A 22,405-nucleotide genomic window follows, 5' to 3' on the forward strand; every position below is an offset into this window, starting at 1 on the left:
GCCTGCAGAGCCTCTTGGCTGAGGCGTCTCCCCGTGCTGGGCCTGCTGCCCAGGGTCCCCCGCGGTCTCCCCAGCTGCTCACCGCACCCAGCTCCGGACTGCTCCAGCCCCGGCTCCACCGCTCCGTCTCAGCCCTGCTGCTGCTCTGCCTCCAGCTCCCTGGGCTGCTTCTCTGGCCCCTCTGGCTCTGGTTGCTGCAGCTCTGCTCCCAGGACAGGTCTGCTCTGCAGGCTGCTTCTGCGACTCTGCTCCCAGCACTGACCTGCTTCCTGGGCTGCTTTTCGGGCCCCTCTGGCTCTGGTTGCTGCAGCTCTGCTCCCAGGACAGGTCTGCTCTGCAGGCTGCTTCTGCGACTCTGCTCCCAGCACTGACCTGCTTCCCGGGCTGCTTCTCGGGCCCCTCTGGCTCTGGTTGCTGCAGCTCTGCTCCCAGGGCATGTCTGCTCTCTCTGGGCTGTGCCTCTGGCTTTGGGGCTGCAGCTCTGCTCCCAGGAAAGGGTCTGTTCTCTCTGGGCTGCTTTTCTGGCCCCTCTGGATCTGGCCCAGCTCTGCTCCCCAGCTCAGCTTGGGCCCCTGCTTTCTCCTTAGCTCAGCCCCACTCTGTCTGACCCAGGCAAATACAGCTCACACGGAGGACGGGACCTCCCTGGCCCCCTGATTAGCCTGCCTGCCCAGTCATTCAGGCTGACCTGGAGCATTCACCTCTCCCCATTGTTCCTGGGGGCTGTCAGTCTCAGGGTCCTGATTCCCCATCGACCCTTCCCCCTTTTTAGTACTGGGAGCTAGCAACTAAAACACCCCCACTGAACGTTAGTAAGGTGGCAACACTCCCCTTACACAGGGAAGAATTTCCTGCTCCGACTGTGCCTGAAAGGACGTTGGTTAAATCGGCGTAGCTTCCATGGCTCTATGACAGGGGTGGGCAAACTTTGGGGTGCAAAACTCTATGTAGGGCTGGGTAGGGAAGGCTGTGCCTCCCCAAACAGTATGGCCCCTGCCCCCTATTTGCCCCCTCCCACTTCCGCCCCCTGACTGCCCCCCTCAGAACCCCCCACCCATCCAACACCCCCCCCCCCGCTCCTTGTCCCCTGACCACCCCTTCCCAGGACCCGCCCCCCCGTTCCCTGACCGCCCCACCACAGAACCTCCACCCCATCCAACCGCCCCCTGTTCCCTGTCTGCCCCCTGGGACCTCCTGGCTCTTATTCAACCCCCCAGCCCCCTTACCATGCCACTCAGAGCAGCATGTCCGGAGCCACACCGCCCAGCCGGAGCCAGACACGCTGCCGCGCTGCCCTGCATAACCGGGCAGCCCTGCTGCCCAGAGCGCTGCCCGCGCAGCGGTGTGGCTACGGGGGAAGGAGGACAGATGGGGAGGGGCCAGGGGCTAGCCTCCTGGGCCAGGAGCTTAGGGGCTGGGCAGGACAGACCCATGGGCTGGATGTGGCCCGCGGGCCGTAGTTTGCCCACCTCTGCTCTAGGGTGCTTTGCACCAGCTTAGAATCTGGCCTGATGTGTCTGTTTCGCCCACATGACTGAGTGATGCACCAAGAGCAGGGTGTGCGTGTTGGAGGTGTCTATGCAGGACAATTATATCCACACACACAGAGACAAGAGCAAGGGAGGAAAAACCACACAGGATACTGTACTGAAAAGTAACCATTTATTAGAACCAATACAAGAGTATGAAAGAGTGCGAAGGGACAGGGGGCCTTTGTAACATGTCAGTCTCATGATGGGAAAAAAATCCCTAGTTTAAAAACATCACTATTTAAAAAAAGCATAACATACATTAGCGGAGAGACGGGCTACGCTACTGAACATCACACGGGAGAGGGGAGAGCCGTGAGCCACATGCCAGCTCAGACAGACACTTTGCGCCACACAGTAGCGCCTGGCTAAGGTCTGGAGGACAGAGTCCCACTCTTCCCTAGCAAGTCAGTTCTAACAGAGAGATGGGTTTGAATGCTGCCCACGGCCCCCACACCAACAGTGCTGTGCCACCTACTGCCTAGGCAACACAATGGTGACACAGCAAGGAAACACACACCTGGCACGTGGCGGGAGCAGCCATGGGTTCTTCTCAAGTCTCTTCCAATCGCGCTTCATCTTGCAGCCCTTACTCACACCAAGCAGCGACTGGGATGGCTGGCAGGAGAGGAGGTTGGGCCCATAGATTAAAAGTAACACTGTCAAAATAATTTAGGACTAAAATGTGTCAGACCTTGAAATGATCCAGCCTGCTGAGCAATGACTTCTGAACTCTCCAGGGGAAGAGTCTCATTTTGTCAGAGATGTACTTTTTTTAAAAAAGGGGTTCACCCCCTGTTCAGGGGAGGGGGGAACATCAAAAATGTGGGAGCTGAACCCCTAAAAGCTCAGATTGGCTAGGAAGGAAAGATGCCCCCAAATGGAATGGCAGGACCTAGCCCCCTGGAATACTAGAAACTGACAAGTAGAAAGTAGCCCTGTATTTTGCAGATTCACCCTTATAGGAGCATGGACTCTACATTTGTTCAAAAGGAGGCATGTATGCTACAAAACAATTGCGCTAGGAGACTCAACACTAGGCTGAACTAAGGCTCTGTCTTGCCTCTACATGTGGGATCAGAGCAAGTTTTAATCATTAGCAAATCATGCCTCACCAACAGACTTTTAATCAGGGGGAGACCAATTTATAAGAGGAGGAAGACAATCATCATGTTCCAGCTTAGAGAAGGCTCAGCTGTGATCCCAGATAAAATTAGAACATCTGTGACAAAAATTCATGTGTTTAATTAAAATGTAATTAATTTCCCCACTTCACTTGCAAGTTACCAGTCCTTGCAAGTGGCAATCTCCATGGAACAGACAGAGAGGACAGACTGGAACTAGACTCTCTAAAAGTTAATAGTTGTTTAAAAGCAGGGCGGATCCAACCTTTAGCACAAAAGACTTGAAATCGTTGGCAATTGGCTTTGAGAACTGACTCGGCCTAAAAAGTGTCCACACAGAAGTGCTCAGTATATAAAAGAAAGATTTTTAAAAAAACACACTAGTTACAAAGTTGGCCAGAGACCACGCCCATATCTCAGAATGATCGCTCCCCAGATCCCTTCTATTTAACAACAACAAAAGAAATTTGACAAAAAATTAGCGTTCTGCTTTGCCATAAAAAAAAAACCACCAACACCACCAGGAACAGCAACTTGACAGAGGGAGGAGATTGGCCAAGGGGATCGTTTCCCACAAAGGAGAGTGTGGATACGCGTCGGAGGACTGCCCAGTGCAGTAGGGCTGGGGAGCTTTGAGTTGGCACAGGGAGTTCTAGCTGCCTTGACTGCACTGGGTTACAGCCACTTACAAGGGATTAAAATAAAGAGCAAGAGAGGTCAGAAAAGCATTTTACCCAACCACAGCCCTGGATTCTGGGTGTTCCTCCTTGGGAGAGTTGGAGATAGAGTCCCCCTCAAAATGGCATTTTTAAACAGGTGCAACAGCTGTGGCCTGTCCCCCAGCTTTATTGAAAATTAGCCCTGCACGACCAGTGTTTGAATGTGGGTCTTGTTCAGTGACAACTGCACGTCAGGAGACCAGGAGCCTCAACCTAGGTCTTGGCAGATACGGAAGAGTGACTTCCATCTGCAGTGCAGCTTCCTTATTGTGATGTGGGCATCCCGCACCCCCAGCCATTCCTTTGGGCGGGTTCTCACTCAGAGGCTCGCTCCTTTGCCTTTGGTCAGGTTTGTCTGAGCAGTGTGAGGGGGGAGGGGGGGCAGATTTAGGATCCAAGATTAAATGGTTTTCAGTTCCCCTTCTGCGTGCCACATGTAAGCCCCGTCCCAGTCGGAGCCGACCCCGCTTTGTGTTTGAAAATTACCCTGGTCCCCCCACCACTACAAACCAAGCGTTGAAATGGCAGCTGGCTGGGGAAATCGCTTTGACCTCCCTAGCTAGCATCAGACTTCAACTTGAAAACTATGGTGCAACAAGAGGATCCCAATCCTGGTGTCCATCCCCCCCACCCCCAAACGTAGTACACACAGGGGGGAATCAGACCGCATGTGACAACGGGAGGCATGCAGTACGTACTGCATTCTCGGGGCTTCCCTCAGTCTGGCTTTAGCCTTTCTCAATTTATTTTGCAGAACCAGTGTGAACACTTGTGTTGACAATTATCTCAGGTTGGCTTACGCCAATTCTTAACAAGCTAAATAAGTGCAGCATCCACACAGCCTTTCACACTCGTTTAATTAGGTTAGTTTCAAACCGCGCCATTATGGGCAGCTTGTTCACAGACACTAAGCTGTTTTCTTGAGCGAGGGACAATTTGAGAGGGCTGTTTGCAATAAATGGGGCCAAGGAAAAGGGTTGAGTTTTGGTTCCCAATAGATGCCACAAGGAAAACGTCTCCTCTTTCAGATGGTACATGCCATTCCAGGAACTTAGTTTGGCACTTAACCTCCTGCCCCGAACACCCTGTAAGAAGAGGATTAGGACCAGGGTACTGCTCATAGCTAGACATGCAGGCTGGGACACAAAATAAGCAATGCCCGGAGAGCTTTTCAGTCTAGCATTAAGTATTTGGTTTCGGCCACAAACACCGAAAACCTCCCACGACCTACTCAGAGTTTGCTAAGGGGTTTCTGACATCACTTCTTTACCCACCCCCTTCCTCCCATGCCAGCTGCTTCATCTACTTTTTGAGCAACACTGATACCGGAAATTAGCAAAACAAAATCTAGCCAGAAGGGAAGGTGGCTGGCCAGCTGCAGAGAAGCTTCCTCTCTGCAATAGGAAAAACAGCAGGACTGAGCATTCAAGAGCAGTTACAAGGGAGCGACTGGGGAGGGATCTGGGGCAGACTCAGTAGGCAGAGATCTGCCTGGCGCACGAGCTTGCAGGGAGGTCCAGGACAGCCCTATTGACAGGAGATGACACTACATACTATGCTGCCTGAGGCTGCAACCAACACAATCTATTACTCTGTCTAGAAGCCACTTCGAATGCTGAAGCAACTTAAGAACCATTTTGCATCTCCCAAAGGGGCATAATTCAGGCTGGAAGGGAGAAGACATAACAGCTACCCTCAAGACTGACTGCTGAAACAGCACCTGACATACCAATCCTGCTGAGCCATGTGGCTCTAATCTGATTCATATCAGGCTTTTTATCCAGAGCCATTTTACTGCTTCTATTAGAACATGCAGCACAGCTAAAATGAGAGTCCAATAGGCTCATGGGGAGTATTTGCAACCAGCTCTGGTCACAACCAGTGTTCCCTCTAATTTTTTCCACACATGTGCAGAATGAATTTTATGTGCATCAATATGTAAGTGATGCTGTACCATATTGGTGCACATAACAAAATTCATGTGGTGGGGATGGGGCTGAGGGGTTCAGAGTGTGGGAGGGGGCTCAGGGCTAGGGCAGAGAGTTTAGAGTGTGCGGTCTCCAGCTAGGGGTGTGGGCTCTGGGGTGGGGCCAGAGATGAGGGGTTTGGGGTGTAAGGACTCCGGCTGGGGGTGTGGGCTGGGGATGAGAGGTTTGGGGTGCAGGCTGCCTCAGGGCTATGCAGGGAGAGAAGGTTTTGCAGGGTTTTGTTCAATATCTTCATTAACAATCTGGAGGATGGCATGGATTGCACCCTCAGCAAGTTTGCAGATGACACTAAAACTGGGAGGAGAGGTAGATACGCTGGCCGGTAAGGATAGGATACAGAGGAACCTAGACAAATTAGAGGATTGTGCCAAAAGAAATCTGATGAGGTTCAACAAGGGGCTCTTAGGATGGAAGAATCCCATGCACCGCTACAGACTAGGGACTGAGTGGCTAGGCAGCAGTTCTGCAGAAAAGGACCTGGGGTGACAGTGGACGAGAAGCTGGATATGAGTCAGTGTGCCTTTGTTGCCAAGAAGGCTAACGGCATTTTGGGCTGTATAAGTAAGAGCATTGCCAGCAGATCGAGGGAAGTGATCATTCCCCTCTATCTGGCATTGGTGAAGCCTCATCTGCAGTACTGTGTCCAGTTTTGGCCTCACACTACAAGAAGGATGTGGAAAAATGGGAAAGAGTCCAGCGAAGGGCAACAAAAAGGATTAGGGGGCTGGAGCACATGAGTTATGAAGAGAGGCTGAGGGAATTGGGGTTATTTAGTCTGCAGAAGAGAAGAATGAGGCGGGATTTGATAGCTGCTTTCAACGACCTGAAAGGGGGTTCCAAAGAGGATGGATCTAGACTGTTCTCAGTGGTGGCAGATGACAGAACAAGGAGTAATGGTCTCAAGTTGCAGTGGGGGAGGTTTAGGCTGGGTACTAGGAAAAACTTTTTCACTAGGAGGGTGGTGAAGCACTGGAATGGATTACCTAGGGAGGTGGTGGAATCTCTTTCCTTAGGAATTTTTAAGGTCAGGCTTGAGAAAGCCCTGGCTGGGATGATTTAGCTGGGGATTGGTCCTGCTTTGAGCAGGGGATTGGACGAGATGACCTCCTGAGGTCCCTTCTAAGCCTGATATTCTATGATTCCATTAACTCCCCCCAGCTCTCTCCCCCCACAGCAGCACCTGGGCTGCGGGGGAGAGGCGCCTTTCCCCACCGCAGCAGCTCCGGGGCTGGGGCCACGGTATAAGCACCTCTTCCCTGTCCACAGCAGGTCCTTCCACAGTCCGGGCCGCCAGCGATGGTCCGCTGATGTGGGCTTCCCATCCCCCACCAGCGGCCCGGAGGAGCAGCAGTGGCTGTGGGCTCCTTTCTGCCTCCTGCCCCGTCACTGCTGGTGACGGAAGGCGGGGACGGAGAGAGAAGTCCTGGGATAGCAGGCGAGGCCCCTACTTAGCATGAGTCGGGTGCCATTATAAACCTGGTACTGTCTGGGCCGGGCTGGGTCGGGGCTAGGAGAGAGGCATCTCTCCCCACCACAGCCCCGAGTGTCTGTGCGATGCTTAATAGGCTGCTGAGCAGCCACGCAGCTTAGAGGGAACTTAGGTCACAACACAATCAATGGTGGATTTCGCTTAGATTTGCTTCCAGAGAGCAAAGAGTTAAAGAGAGACAGTCTGTGCGGGAAGAAGGGGCCGGTCTCCTGTTAACAGTGCCTGTCCTCTGCGTGCTGCTCCATGTTCTATAGCATTTCACACTAGCTCAGAGATCGCCAGCAGGCTTATCCACTCCCACACACTTATCCACTCCCATCTGCAGACGACACGGAGGCACAGAAAGAGCATTAATCCATCTTTATTTGCAACTCCTGCAGTGGTTCTCAACCTTTCCAGACTACTGTACCCCTTTCAAGGGTCTGCTTTCAGCCCCGGGAGGCGGGACTCATGCTTTGGCTTCAGCATGTATCTGTTTCGCAGCTCTCCTGCTTGCCACCCCCCTAATGACGGCCCTGCACTTGCAATCCCCCATAACCCATCCTGTCAGACCCAGGCTGAGAAACACTGATACAGTATATAGGGCAGTATAAACAAATGATTGTCTGTATGAAATTTTAGTTTGTACTGACTTTGTACTGACGTGTACCCCTAATTGAGAAGCACTGCTGTACAGCAGCTGCCTTGCTCCCTCCGAGTTTGGTGCAAAGGGCTGTAGGAGGTTGGGGGCTGCGGGGAGAGGAAGAAGAAAACAGAGCTGGCAAAGATCAAGACTCCAGCAAATCACGGGAAGGCTAGCTGACTCCCTTCAGAGAAAAGAAATCCATGCAGAGGCAGGGATAAAGCAACAGCAGCAAGTCTGCCTGCTGGAACGGCTGGAGAGGAAGGGGAAGAACAAGGAGCATGTGATGCTGGGAGAATGGGGGCCAGAAGAAGAAGTGGAAGCCACAGGTTGATATGCCAGCAGCTTTTTCTATACCTGAGCTAATACCTGAAAGCAGCGCACCAAGTGGTATAGACTGCAGCCAGGCTATGCTCTTGCATCCCGCCCTGTAAAAGCTTCTTTCGATATCCCCGCCTCCCCCCACATTACAGGTGGGGAAGCCCCTAAACTAATGCAGTCGGAAGGTAGCCAGCTGTTGCCATTACCTATTGTACCAACTACATCCTACAGCAATTCACATACGAGCATCAATGTTTGATAACATGCTACCCAGCAAGGAGCCCATGCTACCCAGCTCAGATCCAAATACAGATGCATCAGGCTTAGCCCTAAACCTACGCAAATCCTAACCAAGTGAGAATGACGGGAATCCCCAAACTCCTCCCAAAGCGTCATCACCACATGCCCTGGCTCTGGGAGCGCTCTCTGACTAGCCCAAGGTCACTCAAAAGCAAATTAAAAAATGTCATAACCCCATAAACACACACTCAATCTCTGTGGGTTGCGCTAGTGCCAGAGGTACCCGTGCAAGCCCCACGGTTATTGGAACAAGAGGCTGTGAGACCACAGGCGCTTCATGATGAGCAAAGGCAGTTACAGAGATGCCAGGAACGCTGCTAAGCGGAAGCCTTGGAAGGGTGCCAGGGCCAGGAGCACTTCCCAGCACATATGAAAAAGTGTGCAGCATTAGGAACATCAGCATTTCTACTCTGTGTGCTGGCAGCTGCAGCTTGGCTGGCCTGTTTGGCAGTGTGGCTCAGAAGGCAGATTTTTTTAAATTTCAACATCAGCCAGGACAACGCAACTAGAAATACTGACCCTGCCAATGGGAACTTTCAAAAGTAAATGATGTATTGAGTATGCTGCTCTAAGCAATGGCCATGCTAACCCTTTGCCTGCACACACCTCCAAAAGGCACAGAAGACGATGGCAGGTGCGTCAGTGAAGTGGAAATACTGCTTAGTGATATGTGCTCAACTAGAAGTTGTGTTAGAGACAGAGTGAAATCCTGGCCCCACAGAAGTCAATGGCATTGATTTCCAGGGTGCCTGGATTTCCCCCACAGCATCTGAACTGCTTGCAAGCAGAATTCATCCAACAGTATGAACATTATACTGAAAGGGCTTGTGCCCAGAAGAGAGACAGACAGACACAAAGGCTGAGAACAAACTGCGTCACGTGCTCTAGAAAAGCAGAACAAGCAAACTTCTCTGTGCCCACAACAAAGACTAACCAGAGTCCAAGAGCCAGGAAGGGAGTCAGCACTGATAAAACTCCCTCTGTACCCAGTCTACAGATATGCCCCAATGCCATTCAAGATTTCAAAGCTCACTATAAAGGGAGAGAATCAGGGTAGCAAAGGGGTGGGAATGACGGAAGATAAACAAGAACAGGACCAGGCCTTTGGACTGAGGAAAGTCAGGATGCAACAATGATATTTTCATTCGAGAGAATAAACCCACAACCCCTTTCCAATTCATCCACCTGCAGGTCCCCACTTTATGCAATAAGCCTTTCCAAGCCACAGTGAAGGTCACAAAACCAACTCTCTCTCATTCTTGCAGAAGCTTTGCACACGGAACGAGCCAACCAGAAACCAGTGTCGATACCGCAATACCATAATTTTATTACTTCTAGTCATAAAGGAGGACTCTGTTTGCAACATTAGGAGCGGGGAGCTTAAGACATCCATCAGTTCCTGCGGGCAAGGAGACCGCCACAGGCAAGAGAGCCCAAGTCCAGCTAAACTACACAGGATGTAGGATCAGCATGAAGAGTGAACATGATGCTGGAAAGCAAAAGAGGGCTGTGCCGAGATGCTAAGGAGCAGACCCTGCAACCAGCCCTAGGTCAGGTCTCCACTCTGGCCTCACCATACTCAGGTAGGGAAAGAAAAAGGAACCCCTGAGAGCAGTGCCTAATGCTGCAACGGCTCAGTTCTGCACCACCTTACTGTGCTGCCAGCTCTCTTGGGCAGCAGAGCGACTGTCCCAGATACCCATGCCTTGCAAAACGAGCATTCATCCCCCTGGGAAACAGCAATGCCCTCTCTGCTCCACTGGCACGTCCTAGAGCCTAGGGCATATTTTCCAGGGAGAAGTGCTGTGCATACCAGACCAGATCAGCTATCCACGTTTCCAAGGCAGAGCTCATGGGGGAGGGAAGGAGAGATCCTCAAGGGGGAAGCCACTTTGGTAACACAATGCTTGTGGCCTTTGAAGCAACAGCCAATGACAGAAATAGATCAGGTGCCTTGGCACAAAGCCAGGCCACCTGATATGCTCACACTATGGAAATACACAGCCCAAATGAGAAACGAATATATACATACATACTGTATAAGATCATACAAAAGCAGTGGCAGGCCTCCACCTGCGCCCGACAGGGGATACACAATCGCATTTAAAGTTAAGAAGGCTCTGCTTTTCCTATCTCCCACACATTAGACTCCTCCTGGAGGAAGGGGACTCGCTCTGCATCTGGGAACCAATACTAATGCAGGCTGGGCTTGCAAAGAGAACACTAGCCTGGAAACTATCCTAGGCACGAGACGGGCTGGAAGGCATCACAACCCAGGACAATTGGTGTCCCCCAGGATGGAGTCCAGATGCATAGTCCCAACAAGACTTTGCCAGTTATGTAACAACACACAAGCCAGCATACAAAGGCCACATTGACCATCTCAGGATGTTGCCCTGTGTTGCATTAGCAGGAGGGATTTCCCAAATGCAGACAGCTCCTATTGCTTTTCCAGCCAACAGCCATTTGTGCACCTGGACAGGATAACTCCACTTAGTTCTGTTTAGGAAGAGCATCGCTGCTATTCTCAGCATTTAAAGCGGCAAAAAGGGATGGAACCAAAGGGAACCAACAACTCTGTAAACCCCTGGAGGCTTTAAGAGGATGTGAGAAGTCAAAACTGTTTTCTGGAGGGTGGGGGGAAGAGAGAGGAGACACAGCACATAAATGTTGTGGGTTTCACTAGAGATGAAGCTGAACATGAAGCAAACCATTTATGTTATGACTGAACCAATAACAAGGTTTCTCCTGGGAGCACAGTAATAAGCACATTTCAATGGATGTGGTCGGGTCGGGTGGATGTGTATGTACAGCTAAGGATGGCCCAGGATGGCACTTTAGCTTTTCGCTGCTTCTCTCTCTTTGTTTTCCGTGTCCTCTGGATACGCGTGCCAGGTCAGTCTCTCCTCATAAAACGCTATCACAATCTGCGGGCATTTCACGTTGGCTTCCTTTGCTAGGACCAGGTCTGCTTCATCTGTGTCTTTCCTGAAGATTCAAAGAGAGTATTACTAGGTTCCTTGTTAGCTCTGGGCTCCCACTGGCCAGCTTTCAACATTACCTTAGAACCTCCGAGTTACGAACACCTTGGGAATGGAGGTTGTTCATAACTCTGAAATGTTCATAATTCTCAACAAAACATTATAATTGTTCTTTCAAAAGTTGACAAGTAAACATTGACTTAATACAGCTTTGAAATTTTACTACGCAGAAGAAAAATGCTTGATTTAACCATGTTGATTTAAATGAAACAAGCACAGAAACAGTTTCCTTATCTTGTCAAATATTTTTTTTAAACTTTCCTTTTATATTTTTAGTATAACACAGTACTGTACGCTGTTTGCTTTTATTTTCTGTCTCTACTGCTGCCTGATTGTGTGCTTCCGGTTCCAAAGGAGGTGTGCAGTTGACTAGTCAGTTTGTAACTCTGGTGTTCGTAACTCTGAGGTTCTACTGTAATAGGACTATAAAACTCTGCTGTGAGGAACAGCGTGAATAGGCACACACACACACGCAGAGATACATCCCTCCTTCACAGGATGTGTGTCTGTCTCTTTATGTATATACATAGCTCTTCTCACACAACCCCTGAGCACTTCCCAGCCATTAATGGGTGTGATCTCCACAGCTCCCTTGCAAGGAAGGGAAGCATCGTACCCATTTCACAGATGGGAACCTGTAGGGCAGAGACACTAAGTGACTTGCCCAAGGACACAAAGGGAGTCTGGGAGTAACTGAACCCAGGTCTCCTAAATTCCTGTCCACTAGATTATCCTTCTCACTCAGTGTGCAGATTAGTTTTGGACAGTGCCTTGAAAGCACATAGCACTGTGAATGCGGCTCACAGAAACAACTTTAGTCAGATGTCAATGCTAGACTATTAAGCAGCTTCGGTTTCTATGGAATGCTTTCCATTCCCAAAATCACTTTAGCATGTGACTAAACACTGACCACCCCAACTACCATTGGTGTTAGCGAGTTATAGCATTCCTTAGGAACTCTCCACAGACCTGCACTAGCTTGGGGACCAATACAGTGCCCTTTCAATTTCTTGTTTTGTGCAGCACAAGCAATAGTCTCTGGGGTGGAACAGCCAACACAACAATACCCATATACGTAAGGCAAGAAATGTCCTGTTAAACTGTACGTTCACCATAAAAGAAGAAGTTACTCACTTTGTCCAGTAACAATGACTCTTTGAGATGTGTGTCCCTATGGGTGCTCCACTGTAGGTGTGCTTGTGTCCCTGCACTGCTGATCAGAGAACTTTGGTAGCAGTGTCTACTGGGCCCACGCGTGCTGTTTCTCCTCATGCTGAGCCATGAGGCTAATCAACGTGCACGGGCTAAGCCCCCTCAGTTCCTTCTCTTCCGTGGTCATTGACAAGAACTCCGAAGTAGAGGGGAGGAGGGTGGGTCATTACTGCACAGATGAGTAACTTCTTCTTCAAGTAGTGTCCCTATGGGCGTTCCACTGTAGGTGACTCTCGAGCAGTACCCGTTCTGGAGGGCTGGAACTTCAGAGTCAGGTCAGTTACAGATGACAGTATTATGGAGCTGAAGATGGCATTGGAGGCAGAGTCCCCAGTGATCGCATAACGTTCTGCGAAAGTGTGGACTGACGCCCATGTGACATTATCTGATTAGAGTATAATAATGCAAATCATTGTTGCTACCACTGTTATATAATTGCAACAAATCTTATACAAAAAGTGTAATGAATGGCCAGAAAGAGTTAAGCAGCTCGCAGGCTAAATGACCCAGAGCCAACCTTTAGAGACATGTACAGAAGTATGCGAATGGTAATTAGGGCCATTCCATGGTGGTTAGGCTAGAAATTTGAAATGCAAACCTATACAGTTAGAAATCAGAGGTGATACTAATTGTATGTGTGTACTCATATCGTTAGATGTTAGCTATGTAAACAGACAGTTCAAAGGGAAATACTAACATTTAAATGAACCATAATCACTGTATTCATCTCTCTTTGAAATGTATAGCAAATCACCTGAGAATGGTGGAAAACCAGCAACCGCCTCATGATAATCTGTGTAGCTAATTACCGGTGATGCTTAGGAAATAGGTCAACTTCAAAAGCTCCATAATTGCCTATTGTTTGCCTAAGGACTCCGAGTTGCCAAAAACGACCTGGAACTGTATAAAAACCCTTTGGATCCTGATCCTTTTTATCTCAGATGTGCTTAATGCTTCATGAAGGGGAAGTTTAAGCCATAAGGCTGAGATCTCCAGTCCTAATCTGGATCACCCTGAATATGAACATTGGACTATAACCTATGGACTAATTCTGAAAGAACTCTTTGCAACTACAAAACTCACTATCTATACTATGAATCTGATCTCACAACTGTACTCATGTCTGTACGTAGATTGATCTTTTAACCAATACTCACTCTTTTCTTTTTTAATAAATTTTAGTTTAGTTAATAAGAATTGGCTGTAAGCGCATAATTCGGTAAGATCTGAAATATTCATTAACCTGGGAGGTAATGTGTCCTATCATTTGGGATTGGTAGAACTTTTTAATATGATGAATAAGATCCTCATCATATTTCACTTGGGTGTCTCGGTGGAGGCCTGAGGCTGGGTTGCTTTAAGTGAACTGTGTTGTTGGCTTCTGGGTAACCAGTGAGGTATTATAGAAGCTGTTTTGTGCTGGCTTGGTAAATCTAAGTACTGGAATATCCACCAGCTTTGGGGACTCTCTGCCCCATTCTTTGCAGTTCACCCTAACTGAGTAACTTCATCGTGGCTCCCCAGGACTCCAGTCACAGCCCATGTCACACTTCTATAGATCTCGGAGATAGGAACATTCTTGAAAAAGGCGATATATGAGGAGATCAACCTTGTGGAGTGTGTAAGAGTAGTATCTGGAGGGGTCATACTGCGAACTTGGTAACATTGTCTGTTGCAGTTCGAGACCCACTTGGAGAGTCGTGGGATGATACTGGTGAGCCCCTGGATCTGTCCACAATGGAAAGGAAAAGCTTGGGGAACTTTCTGAAAGCTTTCATCCTGCCCAGGCAGAAGGCTAGGGCTCTCCTGCCATTTGGAGTGTGTAATTTAGCCTCCCTGTTGTCTTGGTGAGGCTTGGGATAGAAGGTTGAAAGATGAATCAACCTTAAGTTATCTTCAGAATGAATTTTGGATGCAGCCTGAGCGTAACCATGTCCTAAAAGGATACCATTGAAGGGGGGGATGTGCCAGCAGAGCCACTATTTCGCCTATTCTCCCGGCTGAGGTAATTGCTATCAAGAAGGCCGTTGTCACTGACAGGTATGTAAGCGAACAGGTGGCCATGGGTTCGAAGGGAGGCCTAGTCAGTCCCTAGTCATATTTAAGTCCCATGTGGGAGTAGGAAGTTGAGGTTGTGGGAAAAGGTTCATTGTACCCTTGAGGATCCTTTGGTGGTTGGGTGTGACAACACTGAGCACCCCTCTACTGGATAGTGGAAGGCTGTTAGCGCTGCTAGGTGGACTCAGAGAGAGCTCAGAGACAGCCCCAATATTTTTAGGGCCAGAACATAGTCTAAGATGTGTGGAATAGTCACGGATGTTGGGGAGATTTGTTGTGAAGTATACCAAATCCGAAACCTGGACCATTTTTGGATTTAAGTACCTCGTGTTGAGGACTTTCTACTGTGTAATAATACCTCTTGCACATCGTTCAAACAGGAGCTTTCTAGGTGTTTGAACCAAGGATCCATGCCTTAAGGCAGAGAACCCCCAAGCCAGGATGTAGGTCCTGGGAGAGGAGGTACGGAGTGCAGGGAGAGGGATCGTCAGGCACGTTATGCACTGTGACAGTTAAGGGACCACGGTGTGTCTCAGCCAAGTAGGAGTGACCAGACTGATGTGTGCTCCATTTCTTTTTATTTTCAGCAGAACCTTCAATAGTAGGGGAAAAGAAGGAAAGACATAAAGAAGGTCCCCATCCCAGGGGAGGAGGAGGAGAGCATCACCTTGGGAGTGTTGTCTTATCCCTGCTCTAGAGCAGTAGCATGTACATTTCTTGTACAGGTTTAAGTGGCAAACAAGACTGTGGTCGGTGTTCCCAGCGACCAAATAGACTGTGAAGTACTACTGGGCTTAGCTCTCACTTGTGGTCATGTGGGTGTGACATTACACCCATATTCTTCATAGAAATATTGTTGTGATATGAATATAGCATAACTAAGATACATGTTTTATGCCTCACATGACCCATCTTGCATCATTGAAAAGGTTATGATCTACTGAATGTGTTTATCCAATTTGCATACATGTATAATTTCTGTATCTGAAGTTAGGAATATTGACTATGTAACAATTACAACTGTGTGTACATGAGGGGGAACACCCACCAGACAGTAAGCAATCAGCCTGAATGAGCCATTTAAGGACAATAGAACTTTAAAGATATTAATCTCCCACCTTTCTGAGGAGCTTCCTGGGATGTTGCTTTGACACTGCAGGGTCATCTGATGAGGTCACCTGATATGGAGTACCACCGTGGACACTGCTGGTATTTTTCCAGTGGAAACAAAAGATTCCCGCCTTATGTAAATTCTATTTATGGCTGGGAAGTAATGCTATCAGGACTCTTCTCCATTGCCTCCCTATCCAAGAAGGAAGATTGCTAAAAACACCTGAAGGGAAAGGCTGAGACAGGGGTCCAGTCTAAAGAAATAACTGGAACCCTAAGCTACAGAAACTCTGCAACCTACCTAAAACAACATTTAGGGTGAAAAATTACATTTTGTAGCCTGTTTGAGTGTGTTAAGTTTAGTTTGCATGTTTTGTTTTATTTGCTCAGTAATCTGCTTTGTTCTGTTTTCTATCCCTTATAAACCTTTTGTAGTTAATAAAGGTATTTCTTGTCTATTTCAAAACCCAGTTTGTGCAGATCTTTCTATTCAGTACAAGACATTATTATTTTGGGTTTATATCCCAAAGGAGGTGTGCATGTGAGTGCTGGCCATCCTCCTAGCTACGTCCTCCCACATAGAGCTGATTTCAGTCCATCTCTGCAGCAGGTTATGGCCTTACCTATGTGTGTGCTGGAGAAGGCTTGAGAGCCTAGCACAGCAAGAACAGGGTGAGGAAACCCAGGCTGGTGGAAAGGGCAGGCTCAGTGAGACCCCAGCACATCAGGTAGCACCCCAAAAGGGAGGTCCAACCTGTCACAGTGGGAATTTGCAACTAAGACTGTCCACTATTGAGTTTTATGTGCCCAGGAGGTAGGCTGCTGCCAGTGTGACATTGCGGGAGTTCCACAGTCTCATTGCCTCCATGCAGAGGGAGGGTGACCAGGCTTCCCCTTGTCAATTTATGTAGTACATGCAGGCTACATTGTCTGTTAGGACTCGTCTGTGGTCCTTTGTTCAGCAGGAGGAAGTGGGCGGAGGCATTCCTGACTGCTCTTAGTTTGAGGAGGTTGATGTGAAGGGATATCTTTGTGAGTGACCATTTGCCTTGTGTCGTAAGGCTGGTGGAAAGGGCAGGCTCAATGAGACCCCAGCACATCAGGTGGCAACGTGCACCACCCTATGAGCAATGTGTTGGTGGTGAAAAGCAACACACTGTGGAGATGGACCTGGCCGCAGTGTCAGTTGTGTCAAATGCAGATGATAGTGCTGTCTTTGCTTCTAGCTGTCCCTTCTGAACGATGACCTTAAATTGGTCACAATGTGACTTGGGCAGCTATTCAATAAAATCATTCAGTTTTGAATAGTTTACGTAGTTGTATTTCACCATGAGGGCGATTCAATTGGAGCGTGGCCAAGAAGTACTCCTTCCTCCCAAAAAGATCCAAACGCTTCCAGTCCATCATAGGGAGTGGACCTCATTTGGTGTTGACAGCCATGGGAGTTAACAGTATCCACCACAATGGAGTTGAGTGGAGGGTGGGAAAAGAGGAATTCGGTCTCCCTTGCTAGGACATCTTGCTAGGTCCTGGAAGAGGAAAAATTGTATGCCAGAAACAGCGGGGGAGGCATAACGGCATCATCCGGGGAAGAGGAGGAAATGGTCCTCAGGGTCACTTCTTCATCAATGCCACCCTCCTATTCCTCCACAATTTCTTCCAGTGGTTCTGAGGCCTAGGACATCGCGGCCAAAGGGGTGTAACTCATGGGTTCTCGAGTGGGGCTAGAGGTTCAAAAGGCATGGTGGTGATATGCAGGCCAATGGTCCCAGTATGGCCACTGGGGTGGTGGCATAGACATCAGTGGTGGTGCTCATGGATTGCCATATCAAGGTGGTGGTGGTGGGGCCATTTGAGGGTATCCTTGAGGGCTCTTCTGATATTGGGCACCACAAGGAGCCTGTGAGGAGTATTGAGATGTCATCTCCTCAGCTTCACTGTCCGAGCCCTCACTGGAGGGCGGGGGAGCATGGCAGGACAGCGGGGAAGACTCCTGTGCCGAACGAAAACTCTGAGTGGCGGTACCGGCACTAAAGAGGAGACCATCACAGCATGTCTGTTACAGGGGTCCCTGGAGTGTTGGAATTCAGCAGTGCCAGGGGGGACGGGACAGGGACGGGATCTAGGCAGTACCAGTCACTCTGGTGCTGGATGAAGCATCAAGTACGGTACCAATGCAGGATCACGTACCAGTAATGCCTTCCTGGAGGAGAGCTTACTCCTGTGTTTGTTCCTCGGTGCCACTGACTCAGCGCCCATGCCCATCGGGTCCAAAGGCTTATCAACGGTACCTGCCACTGAGGACTTCCATGAGCCATAGGAACAGGACTGAAAAGGTCTCGGTGCCAGCAGTACTGAGGATACTGAGTTTGCCAGAGAATGTTTACAGCTATCTCGGTGCTCACTGTGGGGACTTCTCGCTCTCTTTTTTGATGATTTGTGAGAAGCAGCTTTTTTCTTTGACCCACAGTCTTTAAGTGTTAAGGGTTGTCGAGAAGACTCACATCTGCCAGGTGACTTGTGGTGCAGGTCTGGAGAGGGTCGGAGAGCTGACTCCATGAAGATAACCTGCCTGAGCTCTCTATTCTTAGAGGACAGGGGCCTGAGTTGCTGGCAAAGACCACACTTTTGTTGGATGTATCCTTCCCCAAGGCAGCGAATACATCGGGAGTGCTTGTCTGCGATAGGGACAGCCACTTTACAAGAGAGGGACTTCTTGAAGCCCGGTGAGCTGAGCACACCCCATTGGGGGAAGGGAGAGACAGTTCATGTGAAGTTCTCCGATCGGCAGCACAGGGACGCACCTACAGTGGAGCACCCGCCGGGACGCTACTTGAAGAAGAACTGAATAGTGGAGCAACAGCTGCCCCAGCGCTACCATCAAGTAAAACTGCCAGATAAATTCAATTCATGTACTGGATTATAGGAAACTTCATTTCCTGCTCCCCACGATCACCTTCCACCCCAATCAATGTAATGCTGTCCATTTTGGTAATGTTAAGAACAACATTAGTTTAGTATCCACCGCTCACCAGGGAGCTCTCTCTCCCTGCCTCTCTCATCTACCAAGATTTTGCCATCTTCATCTTGTGGGATCACTTGCAGTTTCCCCCTCTGTTCCATAAACATAGTCCATTTATATAGGATACTTTTATGCACACCTTCTTCCCAAAGTATCACCATTCCTACACCGGGTGTAATCTGTGCTGTGCAACTGAGGTGGCAGGAGGAGACCTGTCAATCACCATATCAGGGGCTGGCTCTACCTTCAGGAACACAACCCAGTGAGAAGGTATCCAAACCTGAAAGCCCACTTAATTATTAACTTCCCCAATTAAATCCATCTGCAGAACACAGCAGTGTAACTCTTCTACTGATCTGACCCAAAATGTAGAAGGGTAACGGTGAATTAGGACAAGACTGAACAGTCAAAGTGCAGATGTTCTCCCCCCAGTGCAGAAATGGCAGCAGCAAAACCCCCTGGCTGAGATCAGAGTGAATGTTTTAGAGGCAAAATTTTTGTTTTCCATTTGTAAAGAAAATATCCCAGGACCAGAGAGGCCTCTGCAGATGTTGCCTTCACTCCTTGTTTGCAGCATCTGGCAAAAGCCTGCAAGATGACCAAGTTGCTGCCTTACACATTTCTTCATACAGCACGTGAATTTACAATGTAGAAGTGTGCTCACTCTTAATAAGCTTTTATCATTACACTCCTCTAATACAACATCTTTAGCCACCTGGTAATGTATGCGTAAGGTGCTTTTTCACCTTTAACTAGCGAGTACAGAACAAAGAGAACTGTTGGATTTCTATATGCACAAGAGCTTACCAGAAGATAGGCTCAACTAACAGCTGTAAGAGCAACACCCAGTGTGCGTCACTTTGTCCTTATAATGTTTAGATTTGGTGCATATTGCGGGCAGAGGACCCTGAGACCTGTGGGAAGTACAAGACTCTGCCTGCTGATGTGAGGGAATTGAGTGAATCTGCTTCTGTCTTGCTGGGTTTCAGAAAAGCCAAAGCAGAGCCAGGGCTCACTCTGTGCTGGACTCTGGGCCAACGAGGGCAGGTGCCACGAGCCAGGGAACTCTTTACGGCAGGGCTGGGAACTGGAGCAGGCAGGCAAAACAAAGCTGCAGCCTTCTCCTGCCTAGCAAAGCTGCAGGATTGTTGTGCCTGAAGCTCCCAGCTCTTTGTCTTTGCAGAGGGTGGGGGAGGGGCCACTAGCTGCCTGCTACATTGGCCCAGCAAGATGCCAATCCAGCTGAAAAAAGCAAAGGAACCAAGAAAGCCAAATGGGAATCTCTTTCAAAGGATTTCCTGTGCACTATCACTGGGTGGGTGGGGGGGTCAGGAGGAGCAGAGTTGGAAACTGCCTAGTTGCTGGTTCCAGCAGGAAGCTTGAACTTGATTGTGTTCTGGGACAGGGGAGCGAGCCAGCCCCCGAACCAGTGAACACCAGGTCAGTGGCACAGCAGAGGTAAAACCTAAGATAGGAGGGGCAAGCCTGAATGAGAGAGAATGAAGCCACACAAAAGAAAGTGGAGCTACCTAGCTGCCCTAGTCCTGTTTACTACAGTGGCTCACTTGGGACCATTCCCTCCCTGGGTGTGTTAGACGAGAGCACAGACCAGAAAACCATCCAAGCTACTAATCTGAAAGGGAGGCGGGGGGGGGGGGGGGAGATGACGATACTCCGGGACTTACCATTTCATTAAGAACATTAAATCTCCACAGGAGTCTGTGGCACCGATGATCTTTTCTGGCTCTAATCCTCTTTCAAAGCCCCTGGCAATATCGTTGCTCTGGCAAGGATAGAATGGGTTGAAAAAAAATTATAATGATTTATATTATCTTTGGCTGTTTCTTTACATCCTGACAATTTAGAATGAAGCAGGCTTAAAAGGGCACTGGCAACCCTCCGACATGTAGAAATATGGTGAGGTTATAAAAAGACGGCTAGACTCCTTAACTTCTCCAAGTCATTGTTTGGAATCTACAATTCATGAGTCAATAATAATGAACACGGAGGGAGGGGAAAACAAGGAAATCCCTAAAGCCAAGCCCCTATTTTAGGGCAATCAGTTTAAATTAACAGCTGGTGAGAGGTCCTGGATTGATAACAGACATCCCCAAAGATCAAAGTCTGCTCTCCCCAGAAGAGGTATAGCTCTGGCTACAGGGATGCTAGCTTCTCGAGCCTACCACCAACTCCAAAGGAAGAGGAGAGTTTGATTCTGTCCATGAGGTCTCTGGGCTGAGGCCACCAACAATGGGACAATTTGTACATTTTTACTAACAGTCTGAGATGGGGCTTGTGAGCGCGTGAGGGAGGCAGGGGTGATGCAGCTCCTCGCACATACCATCTGATGGCTGTTAGGTGGCCTGACAGCTTTCAGTCACCACAGGCCATAGTGTCTGGGGCGAAGGTTCTCTCTTTCATTGCAGGAGCACATGTTATTCTCAGATACGCATGTTTGCTGCTTGTCATGCTGTACAACAGATACTGCTATGCAGATCAAGAGGCAAACAAAGAGGCAGCCAGTTTGGCTTTGGATGCACTAAAAACATTTGCCAAATGAAGAAACGCTTAGAGGGTAATGAGAGAATACAGACCCAAGCAAAATCTGGCTACTTCACTAGTGACTAGGAGACCCACTGGGAATGCACCAATTTCAGTAAACGAATAAAATACAAAAAAAAATCTAAGCTACTGCATTACAATTTGCACTGCAACAGGCGTTTAGTTTTTATATTAGAAATAGGTCTAAACCAAAAGGACGGACCTGAACACTGTCCAACTTTAGAAGAGTGTGGGTCTGGAGGAGAACTTCATGGCTGGAACTCATCACTATCTTCAGCTGCAATACTACAGCATTGGGGCTAAATTTTCAAAGGAGCTCAGCACCCAAACAACTGCCTTTGAGAACAATGGGAGCTGGGCGCATTTGAAAGTCTCTCCACTTCATTTAGGTGCCTACACAGCAGCTAAGCACATTCAAAAATATATGTTTGACCCCAAACAGGGGTACTCAGCGCTTTCTAAAAATCTAACCCTAAACATTCTGTGGTATATTTGGTTATGACAGCTCAGCTACTAGATCTAGCTGAGATGTGGAGGGTAGAGGAGCATTTTAGGGGTAAACAAAGATGTGTACCTCAAGGATGTTTTACTGCAGGTGCCACACAAGAGATCACATGGTGTAAGGGGCACAGCTTAACAAACAAATCATATTTCTGTTTGAAATAGTGGCCCTATTATTGTGACATGCAATAACTGAGATTACCATCACTGAAAGATTAGAGGGGGGAAATTTCCCAAGAGTATATTTTGTGCATTTCACAACACTTTGTGTATCATCAGTTTCACTGTTTCTCCTATAAATTACCCAGCTTCCCCTTTTGTCTTTACACAAGAAAGGAGAGGAAAAAAACATTTTTTAGAAAGTGTGACTAAACCACAGAAATTGACAGGGGACTTGGGGACAGGTACATTATCTCAAACTACTTTCAATTCTTTTTTTAAAAAATTATCTAGATTTCAAAACAATGTCCCTTGTAACAATGATTAAGAAATATCTGCTATTCCTTTTTTGCCCCCAGAAGATGTATGCAAGTCTCCAGCCTTTTAATGTTCGATCATGGACTATCATAGCTGAGGTAACACAGCAGGGGAGACTCCAGCTTCAGATACATGGCAATTGCCATGAAAAGTACTGGTGGATGCAAGCATGGCATGGATTTTTAAGACCCATACCAGTGTGTGTTGATATTTGCATCATCTCTTTGGGAAACTGTGCCAAGCTAGAACATTGGAATCAGAAGACAAGATGCTTCAGCTAAGCTGCAGAAATCAAACTGCTCATTGTACTGGTGGAAAGCTTTAGTTCCA

At 48.5% G+C, this 22,405-nt stretch overlaps 1 protein-coding gene across 1 annotated transcript in view; it reads right to left on the reverse strand.

Moving 5' to 3' along the window:
* Window positions 1-1,648: 1,648 nt before the first annotated feature.
* Window positions 1,649-22,405, reverse strand: part of CBX5 (chromobox 5) — a gene marked incomplete at its 5' end in the record, with an annotated part of 61,367 nt that continues 40,610 nt past the window's right edge. The window contains 2 exon segments of the mRNA XM_084610526.1: window positions 1,649-11,080; window positions 20,221-20,318. Of these exon segments, the coding sequence (XP_084466652.1) occupies window positions 10,930-11,080; window positions 20,221-20,318 (249 nt within the window). The 3' untranslated portion in view covers window positions 1,649-10,929.

Source organism: Lepidochelys olivacea (assembly GCF_965140295.1).
Source record: "Lepidochelys olivacea isolate rLepOli2 genome assembly, chromosome: 20".
Lineage (NCBI taxonomy): Eukaryota > Metazoa > Chordata > Testudines > Cheloniidae > Lepidochelys > Lepidochelys olivacea.